The 17643-nt window shown below is 35.5% G+C and overlaps 1 protein-coding gene across 8 annotated transcripts in view; it reads left to right on the forward strand.

Moving 5' to 3' along the window:
- The window catches only part of LOC110831535 (lachesin), a 240036-nt gene that overhangs the window by 208565 nt on the left and 13828 nt on the right, over positions 1–17643 (forward strand). For all 8 annotated transcript variants that reach the window (XM_087344220.1, XM_022067641.2, XM_087344223.1 and 5 more), the window contains 3 exons: positions 4019–4211; positions 12125–12253; positions 14666–14785. In XM_087344220.1, the coding sequence (XP_087200346.1) occupies positions 4019–4211; positions 12125–12253; positions 14666–14785 (442 nt within the window). The remainder of the gene's footprint in view (positions 1–4018; positions 4212–12124; positions 12254–14665; positions 14786–17643) is intronic.

A 17643-nucleotide genomic window follows, 5' to 3' on the forward strand; every position in this document is an offset into this window, starting at 1 on the left:
AGTTGTCAGGTGTTTAAATAATCCATTGCCTGAGATTTGTAAGAACTTCGTTTTCGTGTCGGATTCAATTTTTTAACAATCCTCTAACTCATTTGAAACGTAGAGTCACTGAACATTTTTGAATAAATGGTAATAAATTGTCAGTTTCAGGAATCTTTGTCTCTTCTTCGAAGTGTCTCAGTACGATACTTGTTTAAGAAATGGTGGAATGGTTGCGTCTGCTTTAATTCCTGTGGATGCTGAACAGACTGATTCAGCTTCCAGATGTGTCTTGACATAAATTTATTGCACAGTGTTAACCGTGATCATACTCATGATGTGCTTTCTGCAAGAAGCGATCGATTCTAATATAGTTAATGGTGCAATAGTAAAGTTGCAGTGTCTCAGCACCACGCGTGTGCGGAATTGAAGCAAATTTCCGGAAACTTCTAACTTCGGAACTAGATGAAAGCCACTTTATTCTCGGAAATAAAGCCCCGTCAATGATTTCTGAACGTTTAGGACGGTGTGGTGTATGAATAAATCCCCCTGCCAAGAATTGAACCACGCTCTTATACGTAAAGCCAATTTATTGCCTGATATATGTGGTTTATATTAGCATCATCATCATAGTGCGTTAACGGATTAAGATGAATGCAACTGTCACTTTCAGGCTCCCGGCAGAAATTGCATAACTCACCGAGAAGCGATACGAGGTTTTTGCTGATACGTGTAAAGCATCGCTTCATAAAAATAATTAAATCAACTTTCCCATGTTATATAAATTCCTTTCAGGAGCCGGGAAATGATATTTGCGTTCAAATTTATCAGAAGATACTGAATTCTGTTTGATAATGACCTCCTATAAGGATATATATATATATACGCGTTTGGGATTAAAAACAACTAAATGTTCTATATGGTGGTCTCAGACAATATTCAAACCACGCTGTGAATTCACAAATTTTGTCATTCAAATAGACCTTAAAGATGTGAGTACTTTGGAAAGGAGGTGAAATAAATGTTATTACGGAAGTTGGTAGGGGTTATTGGTCTGGTTAATTTGCCGATTTGAAAGCAGGGGACCTGCGTCGCTTTAGAGATCTGCTATTACACGGATCGTTACTTTGGGACCTGTTATAGCATGCCACCCCTCTCTCCGCCCCCCCCCCCCCACAGATTCGTCTGCGGATCATCTGGTTCGTCCAGTCTTCAGTAATATTTATTCAAATAGCGGGAACGTGAAATGACGACACACACCTGACACGTGTTAGTAGTCAGTGGCTTGAAAAATAGTCCGAAAAACATGTTGAATTGGTTAGCGTTTCTGCTTCGAATTTTGGACATTCATAATTCGATTTGCCGGCCGCAGTGGTCACGCGGTCTAAGGCGTGGGCCTGGTGCCGCCTGGTCGCTGGGACCATGGGTTCGAGTCCCACTCAAGGCATGGATGTTTGTCCGCGTCTTTCTGTGTTTGTATAGGTAGAGGCCTTGCGTCGGGCTGATCACTCATCCAAGGAGTCCTACCATTGTCCAAATAGATCAATCGAATAAATAAAAATCTCGACATCAACGGGTGAAAGAGGATGAGAGAAAGAAAGAAAGAAAGAAATAATAATTCGATTTATTTATTATAGATCTTAATATACGGTCTGTTTAAAATCACCAGTTTAAGCAGCACACATTTAACTTGAATTTACGCATTATTATGTCCGTGTTACAAACAAGATATTTCGCTCAGAAACGACGGACATTTCTCGTTTTAATACTGCTTCTTTTTTTAAAATCTTTTGTGTTTTATCTACAGCAATCGTAGACTAAATTAGGGATGAAATATTTAAGTACATAAAGGCATTTGGTTTCTAATTAGAATCCAGCACAGAATGGTTCCGACGGACGTAACTAAAATAGAATCTTTGTTTTTCGTGGTCCATTTATACGACACTTTCTCAATTTCATGGATTATTTAAATTGAATGGGAGAATGATTCTAAATGTTTAATTCGAAAGAATATGAAAGGAGCTGGGCTTGATTATTATAGCGTACAACTATAACTTTTTTCTGAAGTGACTGAATAAAACAACGAAATTCTTAGTAAGAATAGCAAACTCCTCGAATAAGTTTGTTTCTATAATGATTTCCTTATCCCCGTAAGGATAATTCATCAGTTAAAGTACCTACAACTTCTTCGTTAGGTGTCTTTAAAGTTTCTTAACATATAATATATTTTATGCTAGTTGTTAGTCAAAGTAAATAATTTCCCAATGGTTTCATAAAATCACATAACATTTTTTTACATTTCGTTTATGTCTCTTACCCTAATTATACTTTAAAATTGCCGTAGCTTAATTAAATAAACCGTAAATAAGCTTTTTAATTTACTGTAAAACAGAGTATGTTGATTTTATTTTGGGAGGTAGCTGGTTCGAATCTTTTACCTGCGAACATCTAACTCGACTGGTGGTTATCGTTTTTATGCTATGCCTCGAAATTGCTATAAAAGTACCTTCAAATAAATAATTATCTCTCCTTTTAAATGTATACGTATTCACCGTATCTTCATTGTCCTATATCATTGGTGCTTTATAACTTCCCAAGTCAAAATATCGCTGTGAAATAAGACGAGAAAAAGCTGATCAATGTAGACCAGCAAATTATGTTTGGTAGAAATGCAGTCCATTATGCAGATATAACACAGCGTCGGTCCCAGAACTTCAACCCACGCCAATTTTTATCCACCGAAATTCTTTTCAAATCCCACCCCCATTTTTTTTTCCAACTCACAATGAAAATGAGTCAGACAGTATTGTTAGCGTCATCGCATAATTCTATACTTTCACCCTTAATTCATGTCCGGGCATTAAACCCGACTGCATCCTACCGTAACATGATGTAGGGGGTTTCGGTGACATTTGTAGCAACCCCTCGCCTCCCCCCCATCGTCCTTTGAAAATTCACTGTGTAGGAATGACCGCAGAGAGCAAACACACATGCACATATAAAAAAATGCAGGTCATTAGAGGGAATTAGAGCCCATAGACTAGTGGAAATGAGATCGAATCGTTACTTCATTACACGCGAAATTCAAATAGCAGCAAAACAAGATGAGTAAATATGTGAAAAATGTAATTTCATTGGTTAGTGGAAAATATGTATATACATACACATTTTGGAGTGTAAAATAATGACGCAAAGTTACATGGACAGCCATATGGAGCCAGTGTTCACAAACATGTCGGCAATAAATGGATTTTAACAATACTGAACATACGAAGTCACGATACAAAATCTTGTTGTATGTCTATGCTTAGAATTAATTTAGGAATCTGTGAGTTTGATAAGGTCTCAAAATTAACAACTACTAACCCCATTAGGGGAAAAAAGGAATTTCCTTCTAGCCTGTGTGTCCATATCAGCTCTGGGGCCCATCCAATCTCCTGTCCAGTGGGTATCGTGGGTTGGGGTTTAACTCTATTCACTCACCCTGTCTAGTGCCGCGGTCAAGAACGAGTAGCAGTTAACCCCCTACAACCCCCTCCAACCCAACAAGTAAATCGTGGCGTATAGCGGGACAGCTTTTTCTAGGCGGAAGTATAAATTTCAAATTGTTTTTCCGTTGTCTTTCTCACGCTGACAAAACCATTGGTCGATCATACAAGTCGATACAGTTTGGGTTTTGGTCCAGGCGGTTGAATTTCTGCCATGATCACCTCACAATTTCGTAATTCCCTCCATGTTTAAATTTTCTGTGGAAAGATAATGGTAAGTCTTATTTATCCAAGCATCGCACCATGATGACGTGTTTAGTGAGTGGATTAAATCTCCACTCATTCTAAACCACGTAATTTGGGGACGTTTGTGCCTGTCTTGGTCACTGGATTTCTATTGGTACGGTGTCGATTCGTCGTAGGGACGATGTGGACATGACGGAAAACAAAGAAATCTCGCTAAGAAACTATCATACTAGAAAGATATTTAAAAATAAGACTAACTGTAGTTGAATTAGTTGTAAACATTTGTTATTTTTTTTAATTTCCAGTTGGGGTACATGGATGTGGTCGTACCACCTGACTTCATAAACGAGGACACATCTGGAGATGTAATGGTGCCTGAGGGTGGTACTGTGAAGCTGACGTGTCGAGCACGGGGTTACCCTGAGCCCCATGTCCTTTGGCGACGCGAGGATAATGCAGACATCGTTATAAAGGAACCTTCAGGAGTCAAAACGAGAGGTCAGTTCTATGGCTGTCTGTCCCAGCTGAGTGATGACCACTCTGCCCTCCTGGCACTTTCTCTATATACATTAACCCTCTCAAGCATGTAGGTTGTCCCAAAAAGATTTACATACATTATAATATTTAATCAAACTTTTGTATGTACATTTTGGGACACCTTTATACCACGTACTCTAATATCCAGCAGCTTTGAACTTGACAGAGTGGATTTATGGTTTCGTAGATCCTCAGAATAATAAGCAATTATTTAATTAAAGAACTTAACCAGCTGATCTTTGTAATAGTGAATAGATGTGTTTTCTCTGCGGCACTGGCTGAATTTTTAGACATTGCTTAGACGAGTTTTGGCTTAATAGTTTTAAAATGCAGTTTCCAGGGCAGGATATGTTAAATACGAAGTTTACTACCGCAAATGAATAAAAGTATATTTAAATTATGGATATTATTTGATAAATATATATTAATACGTTATGTGGAATGAGTATTCGATACGTGTATAAATTCAGCGTATCTCTGCATTGTGTTATTTATTAACTATCATATTGAAAATCTGGTGGGTTTTAGTTCTTTATTAGGAGGGAGGTAATAGGGTGTTAATGATTAATTCGTCTGATATGGACTCAGACTTTTATGTCAATTGGCATCCATGTACAAAATATTTTTTAGTGATTTTCTACCTCTGAAAATGTATCATACTGTTGAGTATTTAAGGTGAGTTATGTCACTTTTATTTATTCAGACCTCGAAAAGTAAACAAAATTCAGTTTCTTTCGTGTGTTACAACATTTAAAAAATTTAATATGTGAATAATGATACTTTAACGGTGTGTTTAGTTTTTGGGACCTATTATTTTCATAATGTTACGCCGTTTGCTATCCAAAACACTTAAGCTCAGGATGTATAAAAAAATAATTTTGCCTCTTGTCCTGTATGGTTGTGAAACATGGCCCCTTACCTTTAAGGAAGAACGCAGAGTACAAGTGTTTGAAAACAAGGTGCTTAGGAATATATTTTGACCTGGGGGGGGGGGGTAAAATAAGTGGGGAATTTAGAATATTGCATAACGGGGAACTGTGTGACTCGTACGGGTCTCCTAGAAGAGAGGGGATGATGAAATCTAGCAGGCTCCGATGGGCTGGGCATTTGGCGCGCATGGGAGCAAGGGATGGATACAGAATTTGGTGGGAAACGCTTCTGGAAAATACCACTGGGCAAACCGTAAAGGAATTGGAAGGATAATATCAAGATGGGGTTTAAGGACGTGGGCTGTGAGAATGGAAAATGGAGTTGGCTCAGGATTCTGTCCGTTGGCGGGCATTGGTATTGTTGGTTTTTGAACTACAGTTTCTGCTACCAGGGAGTTAGTCAGTTAATTTGTTAGTTTGTGATTCTCGTAGATATAAAATTTTGTTAATAAAGAGGTACTTTTGGAAGTATTTTAACCCTCACGTTTCAATTAGCCACCTGTTGTGACAAAACCAGCAATTAAGATGCACATTTTTATTCTTATTTCGTATTTTTTCCCCGGCGTAACTCTTTAGAAAGTAAAATTCTATTTGCGTATTTTGTATGCTGGTCACTTTAAAATGAAATTTTATTCCTTTATATCAAACAGGTGAAAAAGAATTTGTTCTCCTTTTACTCTTTAACTTAACGTTCATGTGAAGGGAAGTATAGAATAAATAAAGTAACTGCTACATTTCCGGCATGCTTTGTTTTTCTTGTAACGATGTAAGGTCCTTCCTACGTACATATTGAATTTTATTTCATAATTTTATCTTGAAATATATTCAAACTCGTGACGGAAAACGGGATGACACATGTACTTATTGTTTTGCAGTGCAAAGATCCTGTTGAAATTCAACGAACATTGATTTATTTCCTTCTTTATCCGTCGCCATCTTTCTTTCCTTTTCTTTGATGCTTTTCCACCTGTATCTCATAAGCTTTACTTCACCGTATTTCCCTCATATTTCTTTTATTTGCAAGTTCCGTCTTCATTTCTGTCTTTTTTTAACCTTTCCTTTCTCATTTTCGTATCTTCACTAATACGAACTTTCCCTCGCAGTGGAAACCCCTGCAGAATTTCGTTTAGATAACGAGCACGACTGTCGGAAAAGTTGCCGAAACCTTAAGGGGTTTTTGAAACGTATTAAAAAATTTTATGTTCCTGTTTACAGAAAGAAAATTAGAGAAATATAGATGAATATATGGCAGTAAAATCAAGAGAAAACGCTGTCAGAAAGATCTAAATTAATTGTGAACAGTGGATTAAAGTTAAATCCGGCTCAGCGCGTAACGTGATAGTTTGTTTATAGGCAAAATGTGAGCGGGGGTGGGGGGATAGTAGCAAAGGGGTTTGGATATGGCTGCAGGCCAGGGAACAAAACTGCCCCCTAGGGACAAACCACTGTACCAAGAAAGAAACAAAATAGAGATCGTTGTCCTTCCACGACGTTTCGTTCCACAATACTTTTCAGAACGACTAAGGAAATGGCACAGAAAGTACTGAACACAAAGAAGGGAGATGCGTTCATTCACCTTGTCTGTCGTTTAAGGGGAAACGAGAAGAAAAAGAAATGCTGGAACCTATAAATAAAGGAGAAAAGAGTTTAAAAAAGTATTCTTTGTTCCTATATTTTGTTATGTTGTTGCAATGCTGTTGGGATTCGTGGTATTTGAAGGAACTTCTTACTCTGATTGCCAGTTAATTTACTGCCCGCTAAGAAAGGGGAGAATATAGGCGGCTTAAGCCACTGTTGCATAACATCTGAGAAGGGGTTAGCGTGACAAATTGTATTGCTCTGCAAGAGAATTCCGTAACTAATACACTTTTAAACTTGGAAAGTACTGAGAGAATGTGAAATCAAAAGAGGACAAGTGTGAAGAGGACGTGAATGACAAAATCTTGTTGTCACATACGGGTGATATCTTTTAGTCTTTTCATCAGCTTTCAAAGTGCTGAAGAGATTATTTCAACGCGAAAGAGAACAAGAAACAGGATAGAAAATGTTACATAATGAAGAGCTTCTTAATTTGCATTTTTACTTAATGTTTTTAGGGTGAAAAAATAAGAAGGAAGCGGAGGTTGGAAAGGCATTCAGCAGGCGTAAGGAAAAACAAGTGAAAAATACGAATTTAAACAGGAGTATCTAAAGGGAAGAGACCACTTGGGAAATTTATACGTAGATATTGGGATAATATTAAAATGAAGCTTAGATAATTGGGAGTATTTGGTTGGAAAACCTAAAGGGAAATATTGCTTTGGAGTAGATTAAAATATTATATTAAGACGTTTAATCTTGAAGTATGAATTGTGGTGTTAGAATTTTCGTTACTTATTCGTTATATGCCATGCGAAATATGTGGGGTTTTTTAAATAACAGCTTTTAATATACCCACAAAAAGCACATTAGTTTCTCCTGAACGTTTTAAAAATTTATATTTTATAGAAGTAGACTCGTAACTCAGTACTGGCGTAGACATAGCGTAGTGAAATACTAGATGCTACTATGAGGTGAAAAAATGTTTCGGATGCAGTAAACAAGATAATCATAAAATAGCCTTGTGAAAAGCGATGACTTAAAAGACACAGGATGTAGGAGATGAAATTCAGATGGAACATAATTAAATAGGTTATTAGGATGTGACTCAGAATGGTGTCTAGCGGTGGACTTTATTGTCGATGGTTAGAAAACAAAAATACATTTTTTATTGTGAATAATGTACTAAATGTCCCATAATTTCTTTGTCGTAGGACTCTGTTATCTGGGAAAATTTTGAAAACAAATGGATGGAAAATTTGTTACGTATCACATGTTTGCACTCTAAAATGTTTAAATTCTCTATCTAGGATGAACCGCTGGGTTAGTTTGATATCTTATGCACTTTCTACCGGCCTGAGGCTTAGGTACGTCGTGTCTTTGCCACAGCCAGTGACAGTCGCCGGATCACAGAAAACTGAAAGACAGCTTAATGAACTCCGGGTCAGAAGAATCTAGTCCCTCCCAGAATCTACCGATTGAACCCAACATGGCGGTCGTGCGTAATGCATCTTGATGAGTCTCAGTTGTTTATATACTAGAACTAGATGGCGGGTTTCCTTTGTTTACCATCATAAGATAAAGCTTCTTCGTTTATATATGTTATTCCAATAAGTTTTTTTCATTTCTATGTCTTTAGGGTGCTACAGCTATTTTGTTGCACGTGAGATCCATACTGTAGTATAGAAAATAAACAATTCGTATGCGGAATCATTTTTTATTCTAACCCAATCACATGCTGATTTCCTTTCTTTTCAAGAATTCAGTTTGAAATTGATAGTGATAACGTGGGTATAACATTCCATCCGCCTGTCATTTAATAATCTCAAAAAACCATGCGTCGCGTAAAACATTCAGGAGGCAGAAATGAAAGTAGATTAACAAGAACAGAGTCGCTGGTATATTACATGAAAATTTCACTGGGAAATATTTAAGTGACTGAATACGTTGAGGTTTACTTCTGAGTTTAATCTTTCCCCTCTACCCAAATACTTAAGTCAGATTATCCCAGGTTCGAATCTAAGCCGTGGAATATGTCTTTGTTTTCCATAATATATCCAGATTAATACATGTATAAGTTAAATATAACATGACCGTCTTTTATAACTCGTTCATCCCTTTAAAATTCTAAATGTTCGAGAGAATTCTGTAATCTTCATGTGAGCGTAATTATATAAAGGAGTTACGTCTTTGAATACAAACTATTATAAGATATTGTAGGTGCGTCATATTGTGATTTTATTTAAAAATAGTATTAAAATATTCAACAAGTACTTAAGAAATTTAACAACATAAATCCAAATATACAATTTACGTTAGAACTTGAACAAAATATCACACTAAACTATTTAGATTTAACTATAATAAGAAAAACAAAAAATTTCGAATTCAAAATTTACAGAAAACCTACAAACACAAGCACAATAATTCATGCCTCATCTTGCCACCCCTTTGAACATAAACAAATGTCCATCAATTACTTACTAAACAGAAAAAATCTATATCCAATATCTATAATAAACAAACAAATAGAATTAAACATCATTCAACAAATTCTTAAAGAAAACGGATATAATAACTACAAACTAAATAAAAAACCAAAAGATACGACAAAACCCAACGAAAACGAAAACATACAAAATAAATGGGCCACATTCACATACATAGGAAAAGAAACCAAATTCATAACCAAATTATTTAAAGAAAACAAAATAAAAACAGCATTCAAAACAAAAAACACAATAAAAAACATCCTCAAACAAAAACCAATAATAAACATAAACAATCAATACAACTTACCAGATATATATAATATGAAATGCAAGGATTGTCCACTAATATATATAGGTCAAACCGGTCGTACTTTCACACACAGATACAAAGAACACATAGCAGCCATAAAACACAATAAAGATAGTTCTGCATACTCTAAACACATTCTCAATACAGGACATTCTTACAACACAATTGATGAAACAATGGACATATTAAAAATAGTAAAAAACAAAAGACACAGAGATACAATAGAAAAATATCACATATATCAAACTTAAAAAACAAAACATATGCCTTAATGACAATAACATTTTACTTAACAACCTCATTTTTAATGCACTCCAGTACATTGACCCCAACCCTGACAAACCGCCTTTCACTCACTAACACCGCAGTCAATAACCAACCTCGCTCCGATACGATGTACTTCTGATCTCTCCTCTTACAACTTCGATATTACTTCTCTGGTAAGTTTATACGTTTACTTTCATTTATTTATTTTGTTTTCTATATTCAGTTTCATTAATGATTTGAATCCTTTAATTCACAGACCAATATACGCAGCATTAACATCACTCTGACAATACGATTGTATCAATGATATATAATACAACAACAAATGTTGATACAATGTGAAAAATGAAGAAATGACACGAAAATTAGAAAATTAGAAAATTAAAAATTAGTAATTGAATTAAGAGTTTATAACATACACCTGATGACGGCTCTATGAAAGCCGAAACATGTCGAGAATGTTCCATATGTAAATCGAGTACTCGATACGGAACAAAGGATAATATTTTAACCATTTAATTATCTTATATTACTTTATTGTGATTGACAGACAATTTTAATATAATTTAATACTATTTTTATACAAACTATTATAGTAAAATATCCTTCCTGTGTTTTTTTTGATCTGTGAATGGAATACGACGGATAAACTGACGTTTTTAATAGCTGGATATTACAGAAAATTATACCAGTACCATATCCTACCAGTTGTCTTGTAACAGCCAACGTTGATAAATAATTCAGAGTTACTAATTGTTAATGCACGTGTTAAGTAATAGTTATCAGTGGGTTTTTAATTGTTAATTTATATAGATTACAAGTATTGTGAAATGTCAAATATTTTTTATGTGCAACTTAAATAATAATTTTATTACTTAATTTATTGTTTTAACATTTTGATATTTGTGAAATGGTTGAGCAGAGAAAGTATATAAATTATTTAAATTTCTTCTTCAGAGTCTCACAAACGTGCCGTGAGTTTCAAAGTATTGTAATTAGTAGTCTGAAAGTGCGAGAGCGTATATAACTCAGGACTTTCGAAGACAATCTCTCAAATAATTGATCACCTCTCGCTGTCAACCATTTCAGCTAAAGATAACAGCAGTTGCAATGGGAAACAGCCCGAACAGTTAATGTGCTTCCAAAACTTCTAACAGTCGTCAAATCTTACTTCTGTGTTAGCGAACTTAACATTGTTCTATTTCTGAAAAATAAGTGAATTGTTTAGTTTAACATTTTAGAACCACTTATAAACACTTCTGATATATACAATTATATCTTTGTAATGTACGCATTGCAGCAAAGTTAGTTTCATTGTTTTAGAAGGATAAAGCACTCAGACTATTTTCTGAAGTAATGAATAAATAAGATGGGGAATTCGCAAAGAATTTATACCTGAAATGAAAGTCGTTTAGTAATACCAAAATTAAATTAATGTCTTCGAAAAGTAACGTCTTTCATAACTCATATCTCTTTAAAACCGACAGACGTGTAACTTTTAGCTTGAAAACGTCCATATCAATGGCTGAAGACTTCAGTAATAAAACTGTTTTAACGGGAATATAGATTAATGTAAATAAAATAGTTTCTTGCCAGAAACGTCTAGAAGTACTCTTTATAAATCATTCAAGTTATGATGAATCTCCGAACACTTTATTCAAGGAATTTATTTATAAATGAAACTCGGGAAAGACTAAATCATTCTGTGTGTTGAAGTGATAAGACTACATGTCTTATTACTTACACTTTGTAAAATCTACTGCAATGTCGATAACTCGTTATTAAAGTCCGTCTATAACAGACGCATTACCTAGCAACAGAATGAAGACTTCACAGTATTAAAAATATAAACTTATAATCTTGTTGATCATTTTTTAAATATGTCTGTTTTTGACTATAATAATGTTTTATTGAATATTTCAAAGTTTCTGTCAAATTTAAATTTGTCTTTCGTCAGTAGAACTACAATACTTTGGAAGTACACTGGAAATTTCTTACCAGTGGACAAATTCGTAACAGTTCAAACAATAATCTAATTTGACGATTGAATTTCGTTGTTAATGTACCAGTAAGAACATAAATTCTGTAGTATGATGTTTAAATCCAATTTTTTAGAGAATGTCTCTCCTTCATTCATCATAATAGATGTGTCACAACTACACTACATGATGAGAAAGATATAGTTTCCAGAAAATTAGCTTGAAACTTAAAACTTCACGGCTTATCGCCACAGAAGACTTCACTAAATTCAGCTGCCGTCAAAGTTACAACTAATGCAGAATACTGGTTGTGTTACAGTTTCTTCGTACCAGGGAGAGATTCTGAAACTTACGAAGATCATGAGGTCAGAGATGGGTTCGTATCTGTGTATTGCCTCTAATGGGGTCCCGCCTTCCGTCAGCAAGAGGATTATGGTCAGCGTTCACTGTAAGTTTCATGTGTTTGCAACAGAATGTTCTATTTAAAGCCCAATCGCTGCACGTGAACCCCTCACGCATAAAATAACGAAATCAAGTGATATAGAATTTTTGCAGCCGTGTCCCGTTTCTGCAGCTGATGCACTGCTTGAAATCCCTACGGCAGTAATTTCATGTGTTTTGTCCGCGCGATGAACACTTTCCACATGAACAGATAATATACGGATATATTTCAGATTTGCTGGTGAACTTCAGTTTGTGAGATTTGAGGTTCTCACGGTGAAAATTTCTATGTTGTTGTTCTGCGTTGTAAGGACGTGTGGAACCTGTAGGTATATATGAACGTTTCGGAGGTACATGTTATTTCTATCTTCAGGAATGAAGTTCCTGAAGATGGACATGTATATTTATCCGAATTGTTGGTATATATCTGCAAGTCTACACGCAGCTTCAAACAAGATGAACAGCATTAAATGAATTAAAATAGACTGTATGCTTCTACATGCTTCTTTAACATCTAGAAAACGATATATTTAATTCTAGAATGACATTTTCGTGTAACTCACCACGTCCAGACGAGCTATGGGGCACATCCGGCCTCATATCCAATGAGTACAATGGGATCTTTTCTTCAGGGTAAAGCTGATAGAACGTGAAGCCAAATAGTCACACACACACAAAGCGTCAACGTCAAGAAATAGTGGAGCTATAAAACCATTTCCCGATGTCGTGTGATACAAATACACCTTTAAATATAAAAAAGACAGAGTTCTTTTAGAAAATCTAATAGTGCGCACAGGTAGTCAAAGATTCATTCCCATATTCACAAAAGCCCTCATGGTTTACCTTTTTTATAGAATTCTACTGCCCATGTTTTTTTCCAGTAGTTATAGAATCAGTCATCCATGCTTTGAGTTTACGGAAGGATTTTACGTCGATTTCCTCACGACTCAAAGATACCAGCGTAACGTTGCTAGCTTTGTTACACTTCGAGTTCTGAGCTGTCTTCACTTGCCTGGATTTCGCGGTCCGTGTTGCAGCGGACATTTAACAAATCTGTACGCTCTTGACAGTCACACGCCTTACAGTTTGACTCTCAGCAGATCACTCAGACCGATCAACCACTACGTTAATGAATGGGGACCTTTGATATCTGGTGAGGTGGGAGCCTGTGTGGTCTTCCACTGCTGTTGACGTGGTAATTACTCATAGGGCACTTCACAGCCGGTCACAGACTGGCGAGGCGTGAACCGCGGACACAAGCAGTGTAATTGTCTAAACATTGCACTCGGCTATCAGGAGAAACGTAATGTGTCGGTAATGCAGGTCCCTGTACAGTAAGATTAATCATAATGGATGTTTATAACATTAGCTCAGTGGTAACTCTTTTTACGTGCTGAATTTTGTTTGAACAGTGTCTTTATGGGTTCAGTATGATTCTCAGAACAACAGCTATTGTTTTCGTAAACAGAATTAACCGTATGATATATGTAGATAATAAAAGCAGTGTTTTCTTTTCGGTACAGTCTAAATTTTTAAATAATATTTAGACAAGCTTGTGCCTCTACCTTTCCTACTTCTGAACGTCCTATTTCACCTCAATCATTTAATTTTTGTATACATATTTTTGGATCATTCTGTATATGCATCATTTTGGCCATAACTTGGTTAGCCTATGAACGAAGACTGTGCAGGAAGATGCTTTCATTAAGAACTCAAGTCTGGTAGATCGTAAATTCTGTTCAGATTTTGTTTTGTGTGTAAGGTTTTACACATAAAATCACCGACGTGCAATGGACAATGGGCAAGTTTAATTTTAATCTCGTCTCGAAACGTAGCATCCCATTAGGATTAATATAAGAAGAAACAACCTCGTGGCAAGGGATTAACACACACAGAATTATTTCTCGTCGAACAAATAAAACACCGCTTCGATCTTTGTTTCAATTAAGAACTACGATTTGGCATGATGTAACTTTGCATTTGCCTGTGTGAAGTTGCAAGGGTCATGATCCACAAATTAGTCGTTTCGTGCTTTTGTGTTATATGTACACAAAGCGTTCTTTGTATTATCCTGATGTAGAAATATAAACCTGGTCACATAATTCTCAAGGGATAGCGTGCGTGACTCGGATGTAATGCTCGTTTTGCCATCTCCTGAAAATTATAGCTCGTTTTACGGCTTTGGTAAACAGTGTTACCGAACTGAAATCAGTTCAAAAACTCTTATGTTTTAAGAAGAACGTTGAGGATATTTACATAATGTTTCATATATCGGTACGGAAATGTGTGTTTCTGGTTCTGCACGTCTGTATTCGAGATGCCGTTACGGAGAAACGGACAGTGTTGGCTCAAGATGTTCGTCATGTTACGTGTGATATGTGTACGTAATATGTGAGCGCATAAAACAATGTTCTTTCAGTTTATCCAGTAATTCAGGTGCCTAACCAGCTGGTTGGTGCTCCGTTGGGCACTCAGGTCACCATCGAATGCTTCGTAGAAGCATCGCCCAAGTCAATCAACTACTGGGTTCGAGACACTGGTAAGTCTTTGGCGTCAGAATTTATTAATTGTAAAGACTAATTAAATATTCACAGTAAAGACTGTCATCTTAATTACACAGCGTTAATTTCAAACCTTACTAATCATACGTTCGAGATATCTTAATTAAGCAAAGTAGATAGATAGTAATATAACGGATTGACAGTTACCCATAATGGTCATGGGATCGAATCTTAGTGGAATCTATTTATTATTCTATACGAATCTTATGGTGATCTTTCGTATTTCACAATGAATGGATTTTTTTTTATTTCATGGAGCTGACGTTATTTTACATTGTATATGGAATTACTGTAATAATGTTGTGTATTTTTAAATACCTCTTAAGATACACCATTATATAACGCTGTATTAAGTAGCGATAATGTCTCTCCCATCCCACAATTTTGTGCGTCCGCCATATTGTTATTACCCATTCTAGGAAGTTGACAAGTATGGCCTTAGGGTAGCTACAACGGCATCATTTCCGTACCAAATCTGATGGAAATCCATCAAGCGGTTCTCGACTTAAATCATGTTGAGAAACGTTATGTATCGTGTATGCGCTCATTTTACGCACTGCAAATTCGTATTGAAGTGAACATTTTTCGAAGGGATGCAGAAGAACACGAAAATCCCGAGTTAGGATACCCGGTGTCCGGGTCGAGATTAGAATCTAGTACCCCCGAAAAATGAAGCAAGGTTGATTCGATTTACGTAATCTGAAATTCTAAGATTTAAGTGGGTCTAAAAGGGATAAAGTGCATCGTTTATGGTAAAGTGATTTAAATGTTATGCAGTAGGATTTGGCTTGTTTTATAATTATCAAACCTGATTTGAGTGGCGTGCTGAACGTGTGGAGTTTTGATAGGGGAACTTCTTAAAATGCTGTAACGTGTGGAAAATCAAGGACATTATGAGAGGATAATATGAAGATTGATCTTAGGAAGTGGATTTTGCGAATCCTATCCATTAGCAGTGTTGAAGTTTCGGATTATACTAGTAGAAAGATTGTAGTGAGGAAGTTAATTAAAACTGTATGCTTCAGGGACAGAATTTTGGTTTATAACGGCTGTATAAATCATTCCTCGTTCCTTTAAACCTGATTGTTAGATATCACGCAAAGCTCTTAGACCTGTAAGTTACATTATCGCATTCATAGGAGTTAACAATTGAACGATGAGTGTGTTTACATCGGGTTACGAAGCTGAGTGGTGATGAAACTGCTTAAGTGATTATGAGTTTAAGTCAGCTTTTCCTAATCCATTACTATCATATCGATTCGCGCAACATCCTCAGTTAATACAGAGTGTTTTCCAGACAGCGTTGCCTTGTACCTTCCCTACAAGATCGAAGGATCGTCTTAATCATTCCATTGCATCATCTCTCGCGGAAAGAACACAATTAACCTTTAATAACTTTCTTATTTGTTTCCATGATATTTCATTTTATACTATATTATTAGTGCTATCGATGTTTATCTTGTGGGTTGTAAGATTGTGTGACCTTGTAAGTAGATACCAACCTCTCGGAGAGAATTACTCTGTTTTCAACCCCGATCATGGAAAAGTATGTTCTTCCAAAATGTTTGTGACTATCTACAAGTCTACACAACATATTCACCGCAGTGAATATCCCAAATCTCGCATTATTATCATTGTTTGTCTTTTCATCTTTATATCGGTAATTATATATAACTAGCAAGGCATTCTGAGGCAAGTTGCGTTATTATTCGGTATCACTGTCAAAACCAAAATAGTTAAGCTATTAAATTGAAACTCTTAAGTGGGTTTAATGATGAATGATTGGTTATTTAGCTATCACATAATAAAAATTACGTTTCCGCAATTTTCTAGGCGTGGATGGTAGTGTAATATTAAAACATATCTTAGATAAATGGTAGTTGACACGTTTTACCCGCCATTACTACTCATGCCGAAACAGTTGTAAGTGTTGATATGTTGCGACCTATTTTCAAAAATAATTTCGATCTCAATTAGGCCAGAGTTGCCGTCTTTATAAATCCACAAGGCTAGACTGCCGCTTTGAAGGCGTCAGAAAAGTTTTCGCCATTTTAATTTCACTTTTTGATACACAAAGGACTTTCAGTTTTAATAAGATTATAACTTGAATTTTCGTTTTACTAAGGCGTAACTATTTTACTGTATTATCTCACATATAAAACTAAAAGTCCATAGCAGAAGAGCTTAGACCTATTTTTTTAAAATTAACTTTAACTATGCCCGTCCAATTATCTTCATAGCGTAGCATAGTTTCCGAAAAAGTGCTTCCATAGCAAATTTGTCAGTACCTACGAAAAATAATATTATATTTCTTTCTCCTTAATATCCCAGCTGACTGGAACATTCAGCGTTAAACCTGAACTAGCCTTCCATCGTGCTAATTTTTCCACCAAAACTTTTACAGTAAGCATGTTGTTTCAGCTCGTTACTTACGATTATATATCTTTCATTATTCTAATATCCATTCATTGCACGTACCAAAATATTGTTACAGAATTAATCAGCAGAAAGTCATAAATAATACTTTACATAACATTAAAGAATAGATCTGTTACTGTCCTTCAATGGGACATAAAATATTTTTCTTAGCATTTCATTAAATTTAATTCACGTCGATTTTTTAAATAAAATATATATCTTATTACCAGAATGTAGGATAAAATTATAATTTTCATGTTTGTGACAAATCACCATAGACAAAGTACATTCAGATTTTACTAGAATGTGAGTGGATTCCATTTATTCATTTGACTACAAAATATAAACATAATTTTTTTTCAAACACCCGTTACTTACCTAGTGTAATTTAACATGTGATCGTAAATGTATTGCAAGT

This window comes from Zootermopsis nevadensis, unplaced genomic scaffold (genome assembly GCF_977971745.1).
Source record: "Zootermopsis nevadensis isolate Lab colony 2312 unplaced genomic scaffold, Znev_1.0 Znev_ptg000007l, whole genome shotgun sequence".
In the NCBI taxonomy this organism is placed as follows: domain Eukaryota; kingdom Metazoa; phylum Arthropoda; class Insecta; order Blattodea; family Termopsidae; genus Zootermopsis; species Zootermopsis nevadensis.